The 16,746-nt window shown below is 55.1% G+C and overlaps 3 protein-coding genes across 8 annotated transcripts; 1 reads left to right on the top strand and 2 right to left on the bottom strand.

The window, feature by feature from the left end:
- Positions 1–1,430: 1,430 nt before the first annotated feature.
- NSFL1C (NSFL1 cofactor) lies at positions 1,431–8,042 on the bottom strand. The gene is made up of 9 exons (XM_015647181.3): positions 7,908–8,042; positions 7,098–7,195; positions 6,445–6,519; positions 5,124–5,289; positions 4,705–4,797; positions 3,941–4,050; positions 3,392–3,529; positions 2,753–2,917; positions 1,431–1,836 (listed from the first exon to the last, which is right to left on the bottom strand). The coding sequence occupies exons 1-9, from the start codon at positions 8,007–8,009 to the stop codon at positions 1,674–1,676; spliced, it is 1,110 nt and encodes a 369-aa protein (XP_015502667.1). The 5' UTR covers positions 8,010–8,042; the 3' UTR covers positions 1,431–1,673.
- An 817-nt stretch (positions 8,043–8,859) lies between these two features.
- LOC107213121 (tyrosine-protein phosphatase non-receptor type substrate 1-like) lies at positions 8,860–11,195 on the bottom strand. The gene is given in 5 exon segments (XM_015647178.3): positions 8,860–9,086; positions 9,240–9,575; positions 9,726–10,037; positions 10,248–10,604; positions 10,930–11,195. Coding segments are annotated over 5 exon segments (1,179 nt in total). The 5' UTR covers positions 10,997–11,195; the 3' UTR covers positions 8,860–8,979.
- Positions 11,196–11,229: 34 nt separating this feature from the next.
- LOC107213130 (signal-regulatory protein beta-1-like) lies at positions 11,230–14,580 on the top strand. Of its 6 annotated transcripts, none has more exons than XM_015647200.2 (5): positions 11,230–11,742; positions 12,905–13,017; positions 13,141–13,342; positions 13,728–13,767; positions 14,076–14,580. In XM_015647200.2, exons 1-5 carry the CDS (start codon positions 11,387–11,389, stop codon positions 14,202–14,204), a joined length of 840 nt encoding a protein of 279 aa, XP_015502686.1. In that variant the 5' UTR covers positions 11,230–11,386; the 3' UTR covers positions 14,205–14,580. The 6 variants fall into 6 exon arrangements, with proteins under 6 accessions (XP_015502686.1, XP_015502687.1, XP_015502688.1 ...); XM_015647201.2 differs by having other exon boundaries at positions 14,079–14,580; XM_015647202.2 differs by having other exon boundaries at positions 13,232–13,342.
- Positions 14,581–16,746: the final 2,166 nt, after the last annotated feature.

Raw genomic sequence — 16,746 nt, forward strand, 5'->3', positions numbered from 1 at the left:
AATGAACACGATCCAAAATCTGAGACCAGATGGCAGCTGTTATTACAAAGGGTCGAACTCTGTTTTCCTGTTTGTGGGCTTTTAATGACAATTTTCACAATAATTTACAAATTGGTTGTTACGCACACTATGTCCATTTAGTAATGAAAAATGTGAGTTAATTCAGCTCTCAGTTGAGAAACTGCTGTAAAAATGCCCTTGCTGAGGGCTGCTCTCTGCTCCTGCTGGTTTGTGTTCTACAGGCAGCCAAGCGAGTTCCTCACGCTGAACCTGCCCAACCTGCCAGCCCTCCCCAGGCTGCTCCCGAGCTCCCTCTGCTCGCACCAAGGGAAGGACCTGGAAGTTTCCAACTCTGAGGGGGGCGGAGTGACGGCACAGCGGCCGCGGGGCTCAGGTGTGCCTAAGGCAGGATGGGGAGGGAGCGTTCCAGCCCTCGGCAGGGCAGCAGCGCAGCCTTTCCCAAGGATCCCGTTCCCAGGGAGCCGGGGCTGCAGCCCACGACTCAGCACAGCTCTGGGCTCTGCTTGGAAGCCCTGAACAAAGACAGAAGCAGCTGAGGGGCAGTGCAAAGTGCCGTGGCACAATAATCCATGGCAGCTATGCCAGCACTACCACTGCCTGGGTGTAAGGAATTCACCCACAGGATTCTGTTGAAAGGAGGGAAAGAGATGGAGACCTGAGCCCAAAACACAAACAGAACAGATCAACACTGGAGAATTCCAGTTCAGCTATGTTAGTCCTCAGGAGAGAAGAGGAAATACATCAAAGGGTACTACAGCTTTGAGTTTTTCCACCCAAGCTGTTGCAATCCTCTCAGTAATTCACCTCTCAGGACAGAACTTGCTTTCCAGTAAGACAGACTCGGCTTTCCTTTTACTTCCAGTCACTTCAAGCTGGTTCAGCTTTTTGCCTTCTTGGAAAGAAGTCAGCAGCAGGACTTCTTGGAGAAATGCAATACAGCAATTGAAACCTGCAGCCAGTCTGGCCTGTCAGAAAAAGTGAAGGCAGAGCAGGTGGGGACTGCAATGAATGCCCCAAGAGTTCTGCTGATGGAAGGAAAGTCAGAGATTTCTTTCCAGAAAAGCATGGGATGTGTTAAACCTTGCACCTCACACATGTCAGAACTTTCCCCACACTGAGCTATTTCACAAAGACTTCTCCCACAATGCTTTTACAGGAGTGTAACTGTTATCCTGCCAATCAGTTCACTCATTCTCAGATAGTTTATATTTAATGTGTGGAAAAAAAAGGGAATACTTTACAGCAGGCCTTGGAGGGAACAGAAAGGACTGTGGTGAGCAGTCCATTGACAGAAACTGCTCCCTGGAGTTCCCTTCCCCCTTGCCTTCCTCCCCTTTCCAAGTGCAGAAATTCAATCCACAAGGTAACTGAACTCTCCTGGAGGAATCTGGGGCATAAGAGGCTGCAGCTCCTTTCCAAACGAATTTGTTTCGTTTATTTATTTTAAAGTCCACTGATCATCATCATCACCATTATCATCATCATCATCACAAAAAAACCCCATGGGAAATGCAACTAAAGAGAAAAAGTCCAACCAAGACCTAAGAACCCAGAGCTACGAGCAGATGTGGGCCTGCGTGGCACGGCGCCGGCGCACGCGCGGGAGGAGACGACCCCGTGCGCTGCAGCTGTGTGGCCAGAGCTGGGGTCCTTTATGTCAACCGCTGAACGATGACAGCGTTGAGCAGGTTGGCTTCCTTCAGGGTCTGGTTCTCATCAGTCAGCTCTTTATTGGGGAAGGTGGTCATGAGGATGAAACTGGTGGCAGCCATTGCTGGCCGAGCATCAACTATGAAGAGCCGAATGTCACGGATCCTGTCCAAAGGGATCAAACACACAGGGTGATGCTGTTACTGCACTGCTCTGCCCAGACTGTGCAGCCCTGCATTTGTATTCCAGCTCTCAACACAGGCCACACCAGGCTATTCTGATTCATCCTGCTCCTGTTTAGTCAAATAGCAGCAGCTGCCTTCTGGGCTACAGACTCAGCTCAGTGTTCTCTGTCTGCATTGTCAGGGGGGTTATCTGAAACTGAAAACCTCACCCTTCACAAGAAACAATTTACAAACTGACACTTTCTGAGCTTCTCACACACAGCGGAACCCAGAGGATTTCAGCTCCTATGAGCAGCCACACAGTGACACAGGGTTCATTTCCTGAACCCAGTCATGGGCAGAGGTTTTTCTAACTTTTTGCCCTGAGCTTGACCCTTATAGAAACTGGAGGAATGAATATAAATCATGAGATCAAGAAGGTGAGAAAGATTTCAAGAGATTTCAAATGAAGCAGTGGCGTATCTAAGCCAACTATGCTCACTGAAAGGAACAGAATTGTGGCAAGAGCATCCCTTGGTGCTCCATTCAGCACAGGGAACAGCCCCATAGGAAAATCCAAATTGAGTCAGAGTAACTGAGCCAGGCTCCTAATTATCTGCCAGTTTCCAAAGCCTTTAGAAGAGATTCAGGTTTTTACAGGCAACATCAAGGGAAGTTCTACTGGTAACACACTCCCAGGTATGGGGTCACTGTATCCCAATTTGGAAAGCAAATCCTACCCAACCGTTAGCAACTGTCTTACAAACACCACAACAATTTTATTCCCTTTCATTTCTATTGAATGATGCCCAGAACTCCTTTTGGCAGGCTAATCCAGGATTATAACATTTGCTCCACCAACACCCTGTCTTGCAGGGCCATTTATGCCTTGTCTGTGTTCCCTGTGGCACTCGTACCTGTGACTGTGGTTGAACTTCTGGACCAGGCGGCCGCCATCAGCGAGCCTGATCTGGATGTTGGTGATGGGCTCTGACTCATCAATCACGATGGCAGAACTGGCTTTGGCTTCGTTCTCTGCCTGCTGGGCTGGCGAGCTGGTGCCCATCACCTGGGGCGCGGTGCTGCCAACAGGGAGGTGCAAGGTGAGCTGTTAGAAACCAAACTCACCTGGATGCAGGATACCAGACCAGGCAGCGAGCTCACTGCCTGCCAGGCCCAACTACCAGGGCTCCTCCACAAGCAAGCTGCAAGTCGGAATTTTGGAGCCAGCCAGGCAGCAGGAACTTGTCTAGAAGTTCAACTCTACCATCCCCTTTGGTGCCATGGATCCTTACACCCACAAGTTAAGAGGGGAGTGTGACTTGGAAACAGTGCTCCAACCATGGAGGTTCCAAACCAGCAATGTGGCTCCTGGCAGAGGGAGGCTGGGCCACCTCACAGTATACGTCAGTGAGCCTTGTTTCCTCAGAGAAACACCTCCCATCCCACAGGCACCCAGTGACTTTCTTTCAGAAGGATGAATCAGAAGGCTCCACCTCGCAAAGCTCAAGTGACTCTCTCACATTACATGTAGTAAACCACTGTCACCATCTCACCTTCCCAGCTTCTGTCCTTCTCCAGTAAAAGCTCTGAAGACACTTTTAGGTTTCACATACTCCTCATCACGGTGATCTTCCATGTCCAGGTTCACCTGTCCACCCCGTGCTAACCTGCGCAGCTCAGCTGGGACTTCCCTGCAAAGACAGTGTTCTAAGGCAGCTGCCTGAAGCAGCAAGGCAGGAACTCATGGACAAAACGCCCAAGATCTCTGGAATTTCAGGAATCACAGAGAGCCTTTGCTTAACTGACAGGGCATACAACTGACAGACACAAATTAAAGGTTACTTCTTCCTGGCCTTCACCTCCAGTGACACAATGCATCAGAAATTCTCAACACAAATATGAAAATGTTTGTTTACTTCAAAATCTCAAGGCCCTACATAAACCAAACCCACTCCCTGTTTACCTGAACCAAATGTTCCATATTAAGAATAACTAATTTCTTGCAGGAAAGGTCAGGTGAAATGTGCCATGGATTCAAAAGCCTGGATCCCACAGACACTCACAGAAAACAGCTGTCCCTTTTCTCCCCTCTCACTACATACCCTCTGCGGATATCATCGAGGAACTGGGCATTGGACGGATCCTGGTAGCTCCTCAGCTCTCCACTGTCCAGACTAAATCCACTCTTCCAGAGCTTCAGTACAACGTGCACCTGCAGCAGCCCCAAAAGAACAATCAGCCTCACTGAGCATCTTGGTGACAACAAACACTGAAGCAAAATGAAAAGTTCCACATGGCAAAGGAGCTTCAAGGTGCAGAAACATTCCAGCAGGTTTCTCTGAGCTAAGGGAAAAATATAAAGCACTGGCTTTTATGTAATGGTCAATTCCTAGAAGGTGGCACCATGGTTCCTTTTCAGATAAATATGCCTAAAGAGCCAGGAATGTGCTGGGCCAGGAGCTGAAACCAGGCTCCCACCACAGCCATGACCTTGTCTGGTCACAAACCAAGCACAAGGGAATCTTGAACTGATGCTATCAGCTCCCATCTATGGATATATATTGGATACATATAATAATGGATAAAAAAGAGTTGATTTCCCAATGCTCTTTGCACACTATTTTTCCCAATCTGCACTTCTAAGAAAGGCTCAGATTCTTAATTAAAAGATCACCAGGGAACTACTTACCCAAGACCTAATCATCTATTATTTTCTACTTGGAAATCCCACAGGAAGCAGGATTTTCCTTATTTCTGTCCTTGTGAATTTCTATCAAGCTTTGTAACTCTCGGGGCTGGCAAGCTCTGTAGCTGGAGCAGAGAAATCCCTGGAGTGACAGTTACAAACCCCAGCAGAGATACTCACATCCTGAGAAGAGTTCTGTCTCCTCTCTCCTGCCACATAAGCCGACTCCTCCTCTGGCGTAGCCCCAAGGCGATACCCTCCCCCTGCAAAGGGCTGTGAGAGAGAGGCAAGCACAGGGTTACAGAACCACACAGACCCAAAGAGCTGCTTTCCTGTCCCCACCACCCTGTGGGTGAACAGGGGCTTCATGGCATCAACAACATCTCCTGCCCTGCAGGCAGTGACAGCTTCAGCAAGTTAATAAGTGTGGCACAACAGAGCCGCTTTTTTTGCCACTGTGACACAAAATGGAGCTGCACTAAGAGAGGAATCCAGCCTTAGCTGCTGAGATAATTCCAGGACTCCTCAGTACCAAACAGCTGGCATGGTGGAACCTTAAGTGAAATGGGGAGCAGAAGTAAGAACTCTTCCCTCCTCACCTTTGGCTTGCTCGTCTCACCACCACTCTTGGCCGTCCGATCGACCGCCACCGCGCCGTGTTCCTTGGCTCCCTTGAACAGATCCTCCACCAGCTCGTTGGGACTCTTCTTCCTCGGAGGACCCACGATCTGCTGGCCACTTCTCTCTGAGCCACCAGCATAAAACCTAACAGAAAGCACCAGCTCCTGGTCAGCCCTGCCCGCTGCCTCTGCAGCAGCCAGCGGGTTGTGTCAGGGCTCACTTGTTTGTGCTTGTGCAGCTCAGTGAAACCCCCTGGATCTACAAACACTGGCTACCACCAGTGTGTCTCCCACTGCAGCCACGTGCAAGCTCCCGTGCTGCAAAGGCTTTCTTTTTATGTCAATTACTGTAAATTACCCATGGATCAATAGCAATAAAGTGGTAACAATGCTCAGACCTGGGAAAAGGAACAGCCCAGAGGGACAAGCCCAGTTTTAAACACCAGTACCAGCTCGATTACCCAGCTGAGCAAGGCTTCCAGCAAGTCTCTGACCTGTCAGAGCAACATACAGCTGGAATTCTGAGGGAAGGCACACGTTCATGCCACACAAAGGACAGATCTCAACTGGAAGCAATGGATGCAGAGTCAGTGAAGTGCAATTAAGCACTTCTGGAAGATTGGGTTTATTAGCTTCCAGATGGCTTGTAACACGCAGAGTGAGCTCCCAGCTGCCTGCAGACCATGGCCCATCCAGGCTGAGCCACCCCTTCAGATACATCAGTTCCATTCCATTTACCTTGCCTGTCAACCTTAAGGGTATTTAACTACTTAGAGCTGACATTGTAGGAGACTGTCCTACTAATACTCCACGTTCCCCCTGGAAAGGAGCCCTACCTTTTTATTCCTGACTCCACACTCCATTACTTTACCAATAAGCAATGCTTAAAAAAAAAAAAAAAGCTTAAAAAAAAAAAAATAAGCCAAAACCAAAACACCAACCAAAATATACCCCCAAAACCCCAGGCAGTAAGAAAACCAATCCTTGCATAATTCCCACATTTCCGTTCCCTGTGGACACAAATGAGGATCTGGGCTGTTTTCTATTCTTAAGCCAGGGCTTCCACATCCCACTTAAGGCTTGCTCTCAGTGCTGAGAGCCGGTGCTTACACAGCTGAGCACGTGCTTGTGCACAGGCTTTGCACTGACAAATCTGCCCTGTCAAACCTCAAATGTTTCATTACAGGAACTTCATATCCATATAAACCTGTTTTCTCAAAGAAGCTGTACACAAGCAGCAAGTCCTCCCAAAAGGAAAGGGATAAACACCCAGCGTTTGAGCCTTCAGCTGCAAACTTACCGCTGTCCCTCCTCCTCTTCATCATCCTCCTCCTGCGCATGCACAAGGTCTCTGAACGAGGTTACTCGATGGTCACTGCAAAAATCCAGCAAGAAGGATCTCAGCCTCGAGGCCCATTCCCAGCTGGAACATTCCACACTGCAACAGGCTCCTTCTGCAAGGTGAGCTCTGTTCACCAACACCTGACCCGAGAGCACTTCTCCTTCATGACAAAGGCAGCAACTCCTCTTTGGAACTGGACAGCATTCTTTTACTTCTAAGGGATTTGATATGGTAAAATTCACTTTTTTGTTCTGTGAAATGCACGGCCTGATCAGCTAAGGTGTCACGTAAAACGAGAAAATATTCTTCCTGCAGAGATATGATCTGCTTAAACAAAAGGTCACCACCAGACTGTTTTTAATGTCAAAAGATAAATCAAGCTTTTCCTGAGCCATGAGGCAAGTTTTCCTAACTGATCTCTGGCTTAGTTGTGCAATAACAGCCATGCTCGTGATGTACAAACACTCGGGTTTTCACAATTTCTACAGAGCCACACAAGGTGAAGCAAACCTAAACACAGAGCTACTTCTCCTGAAAATTAACAAAACCAGTGCTTTAGAGAGCACGTGTTTTGTCTGCTTTCCAGCATGGAGCTGAAGCTCCCTCCTCACCTGGCTCCAGTGCCTCTGGATATGGAGCTGGGTGTGGGCTGGGGAAGGGTCAGGATGTCCTCATCACCCCCATCCTCATAGAAACTGGCGAGTGCAATCTGGAAAGGAAAACCACCAAAGCCGCTCAGGAAAAATACACACAAAGAACCCAGCTGACAAATCTGTCACCTGGACCTCCTAAGGCACGTCACACTAAAGACACTTCATGTCATTTCCCCTGTTGCAGGCCGTGGCAAAGACGAGGCCTCAGCAGGTTGTGCTATTTGGCTGTGTCATGGCAGGACACTCACTGCTGCAGGGATGTCGCCCTCCCTGTCAGGGAATGTCAGGGCCCTCCTTCAGCAGCACTTGTATAGGAGTTGTGCCGAAATGACGGCTCTGAAATAGCAGCTTTTGTGTCGTCAATGAGCAGACTCAGAATTTAGCACAACCAGTTTGAGGAGGAGCAGGGACAGCAGCAGGTCGGAATGGTGGCTGACTCCCTCTCGGTTTGTCTGCTGACAGAGCCAACAGCACAGCACTGACAACCTCGCCAGCATTCCAGGAAAACCTACACAACCCCGGCAAACCCCAGACGCACCGTCCCTCACCTCGCGCTAGAAAGTGCACGACAGAACCAGGAGGGGCCTCAGTCTCAGCCAGCCCAGGGCCTCACTGCAAGGGCTGAGTCCGGAGACGGACGGGGGCGAGGCCTGAGCCTGCGGGACAGCGACCTCCGGCCCAGCGCTGCCCCCCGCCAGCGCCACGGCCTCCTGAGCCGCGGCCCCGCCCATCTCCGCACCGGGCCGGGGAGGGCAGTGGCGAAGGTACCTGGAGGTCCCAGCCGGCGGACTCGAGGAAGAACCGCGCTCGCTCCTCCTCGGCGCCGGTCACGGCCACGAACTCCCTCAGCGCCTCCTCCCTGTCCGCCATCTTGCCGCGGTGCAGCGCCCAAACCCCGCCGGGCCGCCCCGCACCGCCCCCGCGTGCGCCGCCAAACGCGCCCGGCCGGAAACACGCGGGGCGACGCGCGGAGCCCGGCCCGCACACAGCGACCCCTGCCGGCCGGGAGGTGGCACTGACCGCGCCCGGCCCCGGAGTGAGCGCGGGCACCGGGCACCGGGCACCGGGTATTGGGTATTGGGCACCGAGCACCGGGTATCGGGTACAGGGCACCGAGCACCGGGTATCGGGTATCGGGTACAGGGCACCGAGCACCGGGTATTGAGCAACGGCCACCGAGCACCGGGTATTGGGTATTGGGCACCGAGCACCGCGTATCGGGTATCGGGCACCGGGTATCGGGTACCGGGCACCGAGCACCGGGTATTGAGCACCGGCCACCGAGCACCGGGTATCGGGTATTGGGCACCAGGTACCGGGCACCGAACACCGGGTACCGAGCACTGGGTACCAAACACCGAACACCGGGTATTGGGCACCAGGAACTGAGCCCCAGGCACTGGGAACCAGGCACCGAGTACCGAGCATGGGGCACCGGGCACCAGGTATTGGGCACCGGGATGGGCAGCACCAAGTACTGGGCACCAAGCACCGAGAAACAGCCGCCAGGATGGGCAGCACCGAGCACCAGGCAGTGAGCACCGAGCACGGGGTACCGCGCACCGAGCACTCTGGAACACTGGGTACTGAGCCCTGGAACGGGCAGCACCGAGCCCTGGTGTGCAGCACTGAGTGCTGGGGACGGGCAGTGCCAATCCTCCGGGTGTGAGGCCACAGGCAGGGCCAGGACTGGCAGCGCAGAGCAGCCCACAGCAGCCTGTGCATCCTTGTTCGTTTATTTCCAGGTTCATATGTCACCGCTGGCAGTGGCCAAGCCCTGACGCCCAGCTCAAGGAGCCAGGGACTGAGGTGGAGCAGGATAGGGCAACATCTCCAGTGCTTATCTCTTCATGCGCTTGAAGAGGAAGAAGAGGAGCCCACCAAGGAGCCCCTTCTCCAGCAGGATACCAAGCCAGAGGAGGAGGAGGCTGGACACAAAATTTACACCTGGAACGGGGACAGAGGATGTGAGTGACCAGGGCTTGGGGAGAGGCATCCCAACCCCCTGCAGGGAGCCTTTTCTGGCACTGCAAGCTCCCTCAGGGGGTGACACCACACAGCCACCCTGGCTGGCACCCCATCCCAGCAGCTCTGACGCACCCTTATTCATGTGGGACACATCCTGGGCCGTGTTGGAGATCCACAGGACGGCTGAGTAGTTGGCAGGGGCCTGGGCATCGTGCACCACCATGCAGGTGATCGTGGACCCATTTTTCTCCTCCATCGCTTGCACCTCCACCTGGCTCCTCAGCTCAAACAAGCCCTGGGGGAGCTCAGATAGCCGGGAGACGTTCTCTGCCTTTATCTCCATCCCATTCTCCAGCCAGGAAACGGACACCTTTGCTGGGTAAAACTCCTTCACGAGGCAGGTGAAGACCACGGTGTTGTTCACCTCAACGGGGCTCGGCTCAGCGCGCACTTCCACGCTGGGGGGAACTGGGAAGAGAGACAGAGCTTGGTGTTTGGTGTCCCCGGCTCTGCTGCCCACAGGGAGCCCCATCCCTGCCCCAGGGGCCCCTGTCACCCTCCCAGGGACCCCAGCCCCACGGGAGCAGGACACCCCAGTGCGAGTCCCCCAGCCCTCACCTTACAGGACACTGCTGAGCTGGAACCTCCCACGCAGCGGCACCGGCAGCGTGGAGTGCTGCACCTCACAGATGAGCTGTGAGCGGACATCATCCTTCTGCAGGGTCACCATCACTGTGCTGGACATGTTGTAGGTTTTCATCCTCCATTCGGCGACCTGGGGCACCTGAGCCACCATGGGGTCCATGTTCTTGAACCATTTCACCCCAATCTTTTCGGGAAAGAACCCTCTGGTCCTGCAGACAAAAGGCACCGACTGCCCTGGCCTCGCTCTCTGCCTGGGCCCAGACACGAGTGGGGGGCTGGGTTTGGCTGTGGGGAGAAGCACGGGGCCATCAGACCACGCTCTGCCCCCTGCCCAGCCCTGGGCCTGCCAGGAGCAGAGCCTTCTACAAAGGCATGGGGACAACCCATGGGATTCTCTCCTGCACCAGCCCTGAGCCCCTTCCCCATCCCTGCTCTACCTGAGCAGAGCCCGCTGGGCTGGTTCCCATCAGGAGCTGCTCTGGGAGCCCCACTCACCTTGCACAGACACCTCAGTGCCCCTGCCACGGTGAGACACCTCATCCACATTAATGTCTTTCTTGACATACTTCACACAGTAGTAGGTGCCCATGTCCTCAGGCTGAACATTCCTGATGTGGATGGTGAAGTCTGTGTTGGACTCAACCACTGCTCTTGTCACACTGGGTAAGGAGTCCCCTTTCTGGTCATAGATGGTCTTCTTCCCACTGCCCCAGCCCTTCAGCCACTTCACAGGACCCGGTCCAGCGATTCCAGACGTGGTGCAGTTCAGGGTGAGCGTCTCCCCTGCTGTCACCATCACCTTGTCCTGGGGCTGCTGCAGACTGAAGTCCTGACCCCCCTGGGCACCCACACCTGGGCACAACAAGAAGAAGATTTGGAATTGACGAGGAGCCCCAGGGCTGGGGCACAACACGAGGCATCATCAGACCCCAGCCCTGAGCCTGGAGCAGGGGACAGAGAGATATTCCTGTCCCTTGTCCCCCAGGCTGCTGGGGACTGCAGGATGAGGAGAGCTCAGATTCTTGCTGGAGTAAACTGAATTTCATCTGGAGACAAAAGCAAGCTGGAAGGGAGGCAGAAAGAGGAGATCCCATGGGCACAGGGAAGGACTGCCAGGCCTGCAGCATGGGGATAGTGTGCATGAGAAATGTGATGGGGCTGTGCAGGCCCCACTTACCCAGGTCTCTGCAGAGAAGGAGCAGCATCAGGCACATGAGAGGCAGTTCCTGTGTCACTCGAGCCATGGATATTCCACGTTCTGCTCCCTGATGGCTGAGCTTTGCTCAGCTGCATTCAGCTCCGTTGGACTCAGCTGGACTGGGCTTAGCTTAGCAGGGTGCTGGGCTCTCACACAGCAAAGCGGAAGGAAAGGGGCCACAACCAGCCCGGTTCCTTCATGAAATCAAATCCCATTTGTTTCTCAATACCCACATCATCTGTCACAAGGCTGCAATGTCCACCCCAGTTTCCCCTCAGATGTGTGCCACAGTCACGGCCATGGCCACAGGCACGGAGCAGCCAGCAAGAGGGACCCGGGATGCGGCAGGGTCCCCCACACATGGCCAGCCTGTGGCTCAGCACTCCGGGGTGCCCCAGCCAGCAGGATCGGGCTGCGGGATGGTGTCTCCCCTGGGATGCTGCTGCAGAGCAGTGCCTGGGATATACTGAGCATCCCACACCCCGAAGCCCCGGTGCTGCTGCCCCTCACCGGACCGGGGAGGACGCAAAGCCGCTCCCTGTCCCGAGCCCAGAGCAGCCTTTCGGTGCCAGCTGGCCCCGGTGGCGGGGTCCCGGCAGGGCGATGCCCGGTGGCTCTGCCGGGACCCCGCCCGCCCCGGACAGACACCAAAGCGTTAACCTCCCGCTCGGCTCCATTTCCTGTGCCGCTTGCTTCCCCATTTCCTTCCCAAAGTTTGGGCAGAACCCATGGCTGCGGCAGCCGCTCCGCTCCTGTCCCGGCAGCGAAGTCCCGTCCAGCGGCAGCTCTTGGGTGAGTTGGAAGCGGATCCCCTTCAGGGCCTCTCGGAGCTCCCCTGCCCCGTCTGCCACATAAACGCGAGTGGGCGGCAAAGACAAACACCGGGCGGGGCGGAGGGTGGTCCTTCCCCAACACCTTTTGGTGCCGAACCTTCCTCGGGGGTGCAGAGCATCCCCAGCCCCGCAGATGGGCAGAGCCGAGTGGAGCTCTGCCAAGGCGCGGCAATACGTGTCGGGGACTTCGGGCAAGAGAGGTTTGGGGACTGGAGGGGTTTTGGGCAGCAGGAGGGATTTTGGGACAAGGAGGGGTCGGGGACCTTCGCTGGGCTACAGGGCTGCACATCCTTTCCTAGAACAGTGGCTCCTGGCTGGCTCCTGGCTGTGAACCCCAATTCCTCGCAGATCCCCAGTGTTCCTGGCTGGTATGGAACAGAGCCAGGGTGTTAATGTTTAATAGCACTCGGGAGTTTTTCCTGCCAGGAGTTCCCCTTGGCTCCCTCTGCACCTCTCTGGCCTCCAGGCAGCTGCAGCTCCTCCTGCAAATGACAGAACAGGATGCAGAATTATCAAATCATAGAATCACAGAACTGTTTGGGTTGCAAAATCCCTCTGAGATTCTCGTCTCCAACCGTTAACCCAGCATTGCCAAGGCCACCACTAAATCATGTCCCCAGGTGCCACATCTACATGTCATTTAATTCCCTCCAGCAGTGGTGACTCCACCACTGCCCTGGGCTGATTTTCCCCTTGTTCATTTTGAACCGGTTTTTGAAGGGTTTCCTCTCTCCCAGTGCCTGCATGTTGTCTCTGCCACATCCCAGGATATGCCTCAGCTACAAACTGGGGTATACTGGGGCTTCTCTGTCTGTGAAGCAGCCCTTGCCTCGTCCCATCACTCATCCCTGAACCCTCCTGTCTCTGTGCTCAGGTGTGGGTGCCCAGGGGGGTCAGGGCTTCGCTCTGCAGCAGCCCCAGGACAAGGTGTCGGTGGCAGCAGGGCAGATGCTCACACTCAGGTGCACTGTGCCTGGACACGCTGGACCGGGTCCTGTGAAGTGGCTGAAGGGCTGGGGCAGTGGGAACAAGACTGTCTATGATCAGAAAAGGAAGGATCCCTCCTCCCGTGTGACAAGAGCAGTGAATGAGTCCAACACAGACTTCACCATCCACATCAGGAACTTTCAGCCAGATGATGCTGGCACCTATTACTGCGTGAAGTTCATCAAGGGGAAGACTGGTGAGGATGAGGTGTTTCAGCATGGCAGCGGCACAGAGGTGTCCGTCTATGGTGAGTGCAGCCCAGCAGGACACTGCTCCCAGGGATCCCACCCCATAGCCCCCACCCTGCCCACAGCCAGGTCCTGCTCTGCCCCACACCCACCACCCTCTCCTGCTCTGCCTGTCTCCACAGAGACAGCCCTGGTTCCTGGAATGGTGGCTGCAGCTGTAGTGCTCTGCTTCCTCCTTCTCCTCGGCCTCTTCATCATCCTTTGCATGTACAGGAGGAAGCACCAAGGCGGAGTGGGCAGCCCATGCCCGGCCAGGACAGTGGCCATGGGAAGCTTCTTGTCTGTCCCTCTGCAGTGCTGTGCAGGGAGCCCCAGCACCCCCAGGTTTGTACTCAGCACCTCTTCCTTCTGCACCCTTAAATGAGCAAACTGTCTTATCCACCTGCTTTATCCTGGCTTCCTTTCTTGTCTGGAGCAGTAACTTGCCCCAGAAAAGGTCCTTTACTCACAAGTGCACTGTTCTGTTGGTTCTTTCTGCATTTCACAGAAGCTTCATGGTAGGGAGCAGCCAGTGCCAGGGAGCTCCCAGCAGCCCCTCACTGTGTGTCTGAGCCCAGCCCAGATGTGTAGACAGCCCTTTGTCCCTATTCTCTGCCTTCAACGGGGGCATCCTGCTGAAATTCGGGAGGGGAATTAAGGGCTGTGCTGGGTGGGGAAAGGACCCAGCTTCCTTTAGTTCTGATGGCCGTCCTTATCCTTCCCCTTACAGTGAAGTCCTGGATGCAGACAGCTCCCACCTGCCCAGCCAGGTAAGAGTGAGCTGTGTGGGGAAGCACATCCCATGCCTCAGGAGCCCTGCAAGACTCTGGGGCCAGGGGGGACATCGGGTGGGCAGCAGCTGCCTGCATGTGCACCATAGCACAGGGCCACCTCTGCAGCTGTGGCATCACCAGCCTGGCTTGAGCTTCTTGGGGTTGTCCTGTGCAGGGCCATGAGTTGGTCTTGGTGATCCTCGTGGGTCACTTCCAACTCAACATTCGGGTTTAGTGTTATTTTGGAGAGATTTTCCTTGCGGCAGCATTCCCCATTTGTGTGGGAATGCACAAATCTTTTGCAGCAGAGCAGCAAGGAAGAGAACAACATCCACTACGCCGACCTGCAGCCCCTGCCCCCGGCCCTGTGGCGCGGCAGGAGCCCGGGCACAGCCCCCACCGAGTATGCCAGCCTCAGGGCAGCTGCCAAGTGACGCATGGCACCGCTGCCTGCATGGCCAGCCCCTGTCAGGGTGGAAGAAGGGACGTTTCTGCAGGGCACAATAAAGAAGAAGTGGAGCTGTTTGCGTGGCACACCCTGATCTCAGCTCAGCACACCCCGATCTCGCTCACCATGCTCGTGTCTCTCAGGGGGAGCTCTCCCAGGACCTGGAAGCCATCTCAACAGCAGAAGCAGACCACGAGGCCAAGCACCTCTACCTTGTGCAAGCTGTTTGGTGCTGATGACACCAAGAGGACTTCACACACAATTGTGTCCACCAGCATGGGCCTCCACTGGCCCATTCCCAGCCCACAGGTCCATAATTTGTGTTATTTTTTCACCACCCTCATTAAAGCCAGCAAACAGCCTTCTGTCCATGTCTTCTGCTGTGCTCAGAGCAAGGGCAATAATGCCAGTCCTGCAGAGTTCTGGGGGAATGTGTGCCCCACACAGCCCCCCCGTGCTACTGCTGAGCCCCCTGGTCAGCAGTCACTCCCACCTGCCCCAGGCAGGGAACCTGCCCAGCCCCATGAAACCTGCATCTCCTGGCAAGGCAGCAGGAAGCTCTCAGGAGTGGCCCCTGGTGCTGCTGCTTCAGGCTGAGGCCCAGCCCTTGCCCACTTCTCCCTGTCCTCCTCAAGGGGCTCATGATGCTGTTCATTCCAGGGCAGCTGGTACCAGCTGGCCCTTCTGCCCCTTCCCCTGGTCCGTGCACATCTTCAGCTCCAGTCCCAGCCAGTCCGTGCACATCTGCTCCTGCACATCTGCTCCTGCACATCTGCTCCTGCACATCTGCTCCATGCACATTCCCTGCTTCGTGCCCATGTGTTTGGTGCAAGGGAAGTGCAAGGGAAGTGGGCCAGTGGCAGGAAGCCAGCAGGCAGAGGTGGCAGTGGCAAGAAGCTGCGGATCACACTCCACACTGGGCACTGCTGCAGCCCCCAGGAACACCCAGTCACCACTTACAGCCTCCCAGCCACCATCTCCCCAGCCATGGCTGCTGAGCTCCCACCACGTGTAGCCCCAGCAGCCCCCTTGGCAGGAGGAACTGAGGCCAAAACAGGCTTTCCAGGCAGAGGAACCTGCTGCCAGCACCACTGCCTGTGACCTTGAAAGCTGATACAGTCACCAGTTTGCAGCTTTATCTACTTTTTTCTGTGAAATGAGAAAAGGGAAGTGAAACAAGACAATGTGACTGAGGGGAGTGGGGAGGGCAGGGAGATCCTTGAGGGGGCAGAATTGCCGCAGTGGGGAGAAAAGCCACTACAGAAACTCGTTTTAATGACTGAATAAGAATCCCTTGCTCTGAGGATGTGAAGTGGGGACAGTTTGGGGCCAGTCCTTTCTCAGGGACAGCTTGGGGACGCTCAGAACCCTGTAGGCATGATGAGTTTGCCAGGTCAGGGGTCTGCTCTCAGCATGGCTCCTCAGTGGAGGGTTGTGGGGTTGGGGCATTGGAATGAAGCCTCTCCCAGCATCGTTTCCCAAGTGGAGCCGTGACCATGCCATGGATCATTTCCCAGCTGAGGCAGTGGCTGCTCTGAGCAGGACTTGGGTTGCCTGGGCTCTGTGCAGGGACAACACCAAAAGTGGCAGAAATCTCACATCAAGGCTGTGAACACGAGTATGTAAAATATGTGGGTGAGACCAAAACCGGGATAGACCTCGAGGACCAGAGGAAATGAAATTCAAGGGGATTTAGAGCTTTTTAAGCACTGGGGTGAATCAGGAGGGGGGAAATCCAGTTTGATAGAAGCATATGCAAAGCAGGGGGTGAGCAGAGCACTGGCAGAATGCTCTACACCTAGGAAAGGGCCCAGGTCTGCAGCTTACTGGCCAGGGGAGGGATTTGGTGGTTATTAAAGGAAAATCCTTTAAGCCACCAGCCTGGGGTGTGCTGGCAGTGAAAGCACAAACAAGCGCCTGGGCACGGACACAAGGTAAGAGCGTGCTGGGGAGCAGAACCTCGCTCGGGGGCACAGCCTTGCTTGGGGGGCAGCACCAGGCAGTGCTGGGGTCATGGATTCACTGCTCATCCGTGCTGTTTTCCTGGTGCTGCTGGTTGTCACATCCCAATAAGCGACCCTGTCGGTGGCTGTGTGTGGGAGGTTGGAGCTGCCATGGCTGGGGGGATGCACAGGGCAGTGCTGGGGTTGAGGCTGGCACCCACCAGGCTCCTCCTGCCACAGCTGGGGGCTTCAGTGCAGAGCAGAGATGGTGCCTGGGTGGGTACTGAGAGAGTGCTGGTGTCCTGGGGGGAGAGGACACGCTGGTTCCAAGCAGGTTTTAAGCTGTGTCCCTGTGCATGGACACTCTGGGGCGGTGCCATGCCAGGTTCACCTCAGCTCTTCCTCAGCATGGTGTGTGAGCCTGGTGCCAGGACCTCATGTGACAGCAAGGCCAAGGAAAAGGGCTGGGGAGGCTGATCTGGGCTGCACTGTGATAGGTTTCTGGGCAGCCAGGGGATGCTCAGAGGCTGCTCTGGCATCTGATCCACTCCTGATGCCGGGAGCTGGGAAACATCTCCTGGAGGT

This window comes from Parus major, chromosome 20 (assembly GCF_001522545.3).
Source record: "Parus major isolate Abel chromosome 20, Parus_major1.1, whole genome shotgun sequence".
NCBI classification, from domain to species: domain Eukaryota; kingdom Metazoa; phylum Chordata; class Aves; order Passeriformes; family Paridae; genus Parus; species Parus major.

Coding starts and splice junctions, on each gene's coding strand:
- LOC107213130 (XM_015647200.2), top strand. CDS start 11,387: ATGCTGCTGCAGAGCAGTGCCTGGGATATACTGAGCATCCCACACCCC. Junction 11,743..12,904: donor CGTCCAGCGGCAGCTCTTGG/GTGAGTTGGAAG, acceptor CATCCACATCAG/GAACTTTCAGCCAGATGATG. Junction 13,768..14,075: donor GCTCCCACCTGCCCAGCCAG/GTAAGAGTGAGC, acceptor AATCTTTTGCAG/CAGAGCAGCAAGGAAGAGAA.
- NSFL1C (XM_015647181.3), bottom strand. CDS start 8,009: ATGGCGGACAGGGAGGAGGCGCTGAGGGAGTTCGTGGCCGTGACCGGC. Junction 6,520..7,097: donor TCCAGAGGCACTGGAGCCAG/GTGAGGAGGGAG, acceptor GGATTTTTGCAG/TGACCATCGAGTAACCTCGT. Junction 2,918..3,391: donor GAAGGACAGAAGCTGGGAAG/GTGAGATGGTGA, acceptor CCCTGTTGGCAG/CACCGCGCCCCAGGTGATGG.